Source organism: Copadichromis virginalis, linkage group LG6, assembly GCF_057382275.1.
Source record: "Copadichromis virginalis isolate Kocher_CV1m ecotype Utaka linkage group LG6, C_Virginalis_male_GT1.1, whole genome shotgun sequence".
NCBI lineage: Eukaryota > Metazoa > Chordata > Actinopteri > Cichliformes > Cichlidae > Copadichromis > Copadichromis virginalis.
This window is the reverse complement of record NC_140623.1, coordinates 35,053,847-35,060,204: the sequence shown is the minus strand read 5'-3', so window position 1 is coordinate 35,060,204 and position 6,358 is coordinate 35,053,847. Positions and strand designations below refer to the sequence as shown.

The 6,358-nt window shown below is 37.7% G+C and overlaps 1 protein-coding gene across 3 annotated transcripts; it reads right to left on the bottom strand.

Annotated features, from left to right (window-relative positions):
* Positions 1-313: 313 nt before the first annotated feature.
* poll (polymerase (DNA directed), lambda) lies at positions 314-6,320 on the bottom strand. Of its 3 annotated transcripts, XM_085460136.1 has the most exons (10): positions 6,208-6,320; positions 5,437-5,561; positions 4,909-5,052; positions 4,428-4,725; positions 4,126-4,234; positions 3,632-3,970; positions 3,289-3,462; positions 2,110-2,238; positions 1,287-1,455; positions 314-1,184 (listed from the first exon to the last, which is right to left on the bottom strand). In XM_085460136.1, the coding sequence occupies exons 3-10, from the start codon at positions 5,021-5,023 to the stop codon at positions 823-825; spliced, it is 1,695 nt and encodes a 564-aa protein (XP_085316262.1). In that variant the 5' UTR covers positions 5,024-5,052; positions 5,437-5,561; positions 6,208-6,320; the 3' UTR covers positions 314-822. The 3 variants fall into 3 exon arrangements, with proteins under 3 accessions (XP_085316262.1, XP_085316261.1, XP_085316263.1); XM_085460135.1 differs by lacking the exon at positions 5,437-5,561; XM_085460137.1 differs by lacking the exon at positions 6,208-6,320 and having other exon boundaries at positions 5,437-6,196.
* Positions 6,321-6,358: the final 38 nt, after the last annotated feature.

Genomic DNA, 6,358 nt, shown 5'->3' with positions numbered 1-6,358 from the left:
CTGGCCAATCACTAATCGGTGCGTCTCCCGTGCATGGGGTTGTTATGATCCTGGGTTAACGTCTCAGTTTCGTGGGAACATACCTTCGGAACAGCCAAGTTCTTCTCAACAGCAAAATAAAAACGTCTGTGTTTTTGTTAGTCGTTTCCTTTATTTGGCCTTTTTGAAGTGATAAAAGTGATGGGAGAGAGGTTCTACGTTGTAACAAAGTTCAAAAACTCTACAACACTTAACTAGTGAATACTCTAACCAGGACTTCTTAGTTCTAAAATAAATAAATATATATGTTAAAGAAAGAAAGACAGACAAACAAGTCATGTAATCTTTTATTACATTCTGTTATCATCTGTAATATTTTAAAAAAAAATACTTAAAACATTCAACATCCTCCTGACATGAACTGAAGGTCACTTCACTCACTTAGTGACACTTATCCCACATTTCTTTTCTGAATTTACAAGCCTCTAAAACCTCTTCTGCCAGTATTAGATCACCGTTGTTGTTTAAATTTCACACTTTTAAGTTACCACTGCCACCTCACACCAAAAACATTCCTGGTTCAAACAAGAATATTCAATTTTGTGCAGTAGCCACAGACATTTTGGAACTAAACACAGGCAACAAACAAGCTTTAGCTTTTTATAAGGTTGGACTACCACCATTCTTTAATTTGCAAAATATGAATTAGCATTCAAGTCAAATAGGGCTCTTGTATAATCTAAGGACCTGTAAAATATACTTAAAATTGTTTGAGTCCAATAATCATTATTCCTTATCATCATAATTATTTTTCTATAAAACCATAAGCTAATCGTCAAATCATCACCAGTCCCTTTCATGGGGATCTCTGTAGGGTATGCCCAAAAGGCTAAAAACATCTTTCTCTGTCAGTGTGGGAAGTGGAGTGCCACCATGCACCTTCACACTTCCTTGACGTACCACATCTTTGTTCAGGGAGTGCTCTGATAGGCTCATTCTTTTTGTCTTTGCCAAGGCTCTCATTGAACGGTTAAAGTGTGCCGAACCAGTGAAATACATCAGAGCACAAGCAAACTCATTGTAGGGCACTATGATGATATCCAGCCTGCGATGGCGTTGGTCATGCCCCAGCAAACGGCACACACCCATGTATTTCTTCTGCTCACCGTTCTCCTCGTGGCTCACCAGGTCATCAGTTAAAAACCCTTAAAGTAAACAGGTCAGAAATAAAGAGATTTTTATTAAAAAAAATAAAATAAAATAAAATACATGCTTAAGTTTTTCCCATCAACAAAAATGATGCTTACCACTGTCACGGAGTGTCTGTAAGACTTTAGTAAAAATGCCCCTGTGGGACCTGCCATCAGGGTGAGATATAAGTACATCAACATCTCCACATGTGGCTTTTCCCCGACGATAGGAGCCACATGCTATTGCCACTAGGCCAGGGTCGATGGCTTGTGCAGCATCCCTCACCTGCACATGCATGGAAAAGACCGTTAATAAAGCACAAACGCTGTTACCTGCAAAAACATTCCACTTCTTATTGGCATGCTGATATTTTTGTGTGTTGTTTTTTTCACATTTGCTTGTTTTTGTATGTTTACTGGCAAAAAAAGAAAGTTTTTACCTGTTCCCAGCCAAATACTGGGAGGTAGCCTTGCTAAGGCATCGCATATAATTTTGACAAGCTCAAGGGAGCACACATGCTTTAGCCATCTATCTAATATGCACGCTCTATCTGGCAGCTTTGTAGGAAAAAGAAAATCTAAGTAATACAATATGAAAACAACTAGCGTTGTACTTAACGCTCTGGAGCGAACAGGTATCTGGCTAACTTAAGATGCAGCAAGTTTAAGGATTTACTTTTCCCCTTTGGGATGCTCTACTTCGTGAAAAGGCAGTCTGGTTTTTCCATCATCAAGCAGTCAAGGAAAGCTGACACAAGCTTTTTCCTTCTTCAGACCCTCTTTCTACATTTCTGATGGTTAAAGAAGCAAATCTTATTCAGATATCTCAACTATGTTTAAACTTGACTAAACATATTAGAGTGGTGAAAGAAATAAAGATATTTCAGTCATCATCACTAAATTATACATGCTCTTAATGTGACAGATGAAGATGCATTACCACTTTTTCTATGGCTCCTGCTTCTTCTCTGGGCATTCGGTCTAGAAAGTCATTGTAGTGCTTGAGTCCTATTTTCTGAGTGTTTGTCAGGTGGGCTTTTGTATGGATATCCTCCAAAGTACGAAATCCCTGAAAGGCAAAATGACATTTTTAAGAAAAAAAAACTGTTATGTTGGCATTTGCTTACTGATTTTTTAAAATTCTAATTATTAATAAAATTAGAATAAACTAGAATAAAATTAAAGACATTCACAGCCAAGAATGAAAGTGGCTTGAGATTCAGTGTTTCCTGGAACCTTGTTCCGGTAAAATTGATTCATGAGTCATTAAATCTGATATTATTTTGAAGCCTGGCACACCTTCCAGCTGAAGTCATGGAAGCAGATAAACAATCACATGGTCTCACCTGGATACAACTGTTTTTTCCCCCTCAGTCAGATCAAAATGCTGTAGTTTAGTAAACTACAGCATTTCTTAGTAACTAATTTCAACCCACTGTACTGTTACATCAGAGTTTAGGATGAACCCACTTGAATTCCTAGTCACAGCTGTACCTTTAATAAATATCGTATGGAGGAGTAAAATGATACGGATTTCATTTGACTGAAGCTGCTAATTATACAGAGTCCAGAGTATAGCCAGGGAGAATTTTTAAAAGAACTTTGGCGTAGTAAAACTGACATCTCATAAGTGAGTAATTTTACAGTTTAGAAAACCCAATAATGGTATAACAATACATATTGTAGCTCACATTTTCACCAGAATTTGTTATTTTATTAACAGATTTATGAGAAAATGCAATGACTGTGTTGTTGAAAAATAAATTCCAAAGCTCTTTGTAGACAAACTGTCTAATGGCAACACTGTTTTTACATTATCTTAAATCTTCTGTAGTTCTGCACTGCAATCAGTCAATATGTGCAGCAATACCAGTGCGGCAGAAATTTTACCACCATATCAGTCAGGTTGTTTCATTTTTCAGGCTATAGCCCAAAATTTCAATCTTAAACGCCTTTCTGTTACCTTATATTTCATGAAATAGAAGTCAATATCATATCACTGTGTTGTAAAACATATTGTAAGACAGAAAAGACACAGACAACATAATTCACTAACAACTTTTTGTGCGGGGTACAATCTTTGTACTTCAATCTCCTATACTAATATGTGAGTTTTCACCTGTTGGTACCACAGTTGTGCAGTTTTAGTTCCAGCACCCCAGATGTTCATGAAAAGCTCCAGCACTGGCACAGCCTCACCGATGTGATCAAGCTTCCGCAAATGACCGCTCTCCATAATCTCTTCAATTTTGTCAGCCATGCGTTTTCCTATTCCTGGGATCTGACAAGCTTCCTGAGACCAATGGGAAAAAATGTAATTAAAAAAAAAAAAAAAAAAAAAAAAAAAAAAAAAGCTAGACAGTCCTTGTATTATCACAGAAGATAAAACTTACAGTACACAATGACATATGCAGGTAATCAGCAATCTAAACATTGCATTTAAAGTATCTGGGTAAGACTACCTGATATGATGTAACGGGTTTATGGTAGCTTTTCAGTGCGTTGACAGCCTTGGAGTAGCCCAGCGCCCTCCACTTGTCCCCCTGATGCGTGTAGGCCTTGGCCAGCAATTCAAGTTTGTCTGTGATGTGCTTGTTGAAGTTATTACTTTTGGACTGAGAGGACTGGGCACAGACCCACTTCCCCGATACTGGCTTCTGAGCAGCAGTATCTGGACCAAGGGAGAGGCTGGGGCCAGGAGTCTCCTCTTTGGGGTGCTGGCCAGTGATGAGAGCTTCCAGATCACTCTGAGAGACGGCGTCTTCTTCTCCCCGCACTTCCTCTTTGCTGTCTGGGACTGTCTGAGGGCAGGATGTAATGTAAAATAACTGTTTCTGTTTCTTGCGTTTGGGGTCTAAACTTTTTCCCCTGACTGCTCCAAATGATTACTAACTGAAAGACTGAAATGCACCAAGAAGCTGCAAAACAATGTTTTCAACATGATCTGGAAGTTTACCATTTCTGTGTTCTCCTCTTGATCAGTCACTGGCTCGATCAGAGTTTCTGCATCAAGTTTGATATTTAGTGACTCTTTTTTAATTTCTTCGTGCTTTGTTTCAGAGTCACTAAGTGGATAGAACATAAAATGTCATTACAATACAAAGCTTAAAACATATATTACTGTCAACGAGGTAAATGTAAAGTACAAATAAGCTGATACACATTTTCTAATGTTTGTGAGAATATCTTGGGATATTCATGCAGCAGGAGTACAATTTTACCTTTAACTTTCAAAGAAAGCATTTTTAGATCACAAACCTCTTGGGTGACAGAAGGCTGTAGCTGGCTATATCTAGCAGCTGTTTCTCACTAATGCACAAGCTCAGCCAGGTACATTTTACCAGTTGGACTCCAGAGGGCATACAATTTACTTTCAGCAGGCGCAGAGCCCTTTCGCTGTCCACATTGTCGTCCACAACAACATGAGTGACACCGGGACACAGTGAACTCTCTGTTCGTCCCCCATTCTGCTGAATTTGTCTTTGGAAAATCTGGCATCTGGCATTTCCTATTCCAGCAGGCAGAAGGTACACCGTCACTCCATTAAAAGTGTTTCCTGAGGCAGAAAATGTTAAAACAATCCCAGTAAACAAATATTTTGCATTCTGGCACAGTATTCATTTCTCTCTTAATGTAATGCAGCCTTATTTATATTTTTTCTATGTTGTGCTCCATTTAAAAAAAAAAAAAAATCACTCTTTCTGTAATGTGGACGCATGCGTGCAAACACTGTAACCACCTGTGACATCACAGTCATCTGCTGTCTTCTTCAGTGGGGGTGCATCCTTCCCCTGTAGCACTTTTGCCCTTTTGACTTTAGAAAAAGCTTTCATGATACCATGACGAGGCTCCATCTTTTCTGGTGATAGGAGGAGCAAGTGGCCTGTGACGTAAGAGAGAATTATAACACTGCAGTCTAAAGCTGGGAAACAAACACATATTTGGAAAAAAAGTAAAGTAAAATAATTTTAACAGTGATTCAGTCCAGTTTGCTGACATGAGAAAATGGACTTAATTTAGTGTGTGGAAATGTCAAGTAATTTATTGTTCCCTTAACATGTCCTTTAGTGGAATGTATAACCCATCTAAAAATGTTGCAATTATGAGAGACATTTAAGTAATTTTCTAATATTTTGAATTTAACAGCAATTTTAGAGCAATTAGTTTGATGGTACACATTTCACAAAGCCTGCTGTCTGAGTTATCAGTACTGGCATTTATAAAAGCCAATAAATGATCATTTCAGAAGAAGACACCTTAAAAGCACCCTTCACTCATGAGTGATGATAGTGTGTCGTTTGTTCTCCAGAGGACACTGCAACTTCCTTGTTGACAGCACACTTGTTTGGAATCCCACAAACAACAACCCTTTAGAGTCAGGCAGAGTGTATACTGCACATAAATACACAAAAATGTTAGGGAAATCTATTCAGATTTTCATGTGTCTGAAAGAAAACAAATATTGCTTCATATAACAGGATGCAGAAATTTTAAATCTTATTCTGGTCAGAACTTTTTGTTAAAGAGATCTTAATGATGCATTGGTGTGTGAGACACATTTAAAGGGTTAAGCTCAAGGGTTTGGTAGGATGAACTTTCAGCTATGTAGCAGTTTAATAGCATTATAATCTCACATAGATTTTGTACAGTACAATGCTTCACTCTGAAATGCAAAGTAGCATATAATACTCCAGTGAGAAGACATCTGTCCCCCATTACTTTGTCGCGTTACACTACTGCTATTTGACTGGTGTGTCAATTTTCTTAACCCCTACTACGAAAATAAATTTTTCTTACAGTTACTGCTTTAAAACTACTCTCTGTACAATGGATACTCTTGACAGATAGTCTGCAAATCGTACACTATCTTTAGCTGAAGCTGACGTTAGCACTAGCCAAGAAATCAGTATTTAGATTATTACAATTGTAGTATTATCTCAATATATATAAACTAAATAAAAAAATCTAACGTTTCCCTGCATAAGTGCATGTTTAAAGTTGTTTTAAACGCTTGAAACTCTAATGTTTTGGATCTTACCCCTGATCGCATGGAACCATACATACAGGAACGTCAAAAGACGGACAACGTTCAATTTAAACGTTTTACTTCCGGTTCATCGAGTATTTAAATTTTGTTAAAATGTATCATAATCCCCGAAGTGACATATTATGTTTTGATTGAAAAAAAT

Bases quoted from the DNA above. Each gene is read 5' to 3' on its own strand.
- poll (XM_085460136.1), bottom strand. From the start codon at position 5,023: ATGGAGCCTCGTCATGGTATCATGAAAGCTTTTTCTAAAGTCAAAAGG. The intron at 3,971-4,125 runs GTAAACTTCCAG...TCCTGCCCTCAG, and splicing joins AAGAGGAGAACACAGAAATG to ACAGTCCCAGACAGCAAAGA. The intron at 3,463-3,631 runs GTAGTCTTACCC...CATTGGTCTCAG, and splicing joins AACCCGTTACATCATATCAG to GAAGCTTGTCAGATCCCAGG.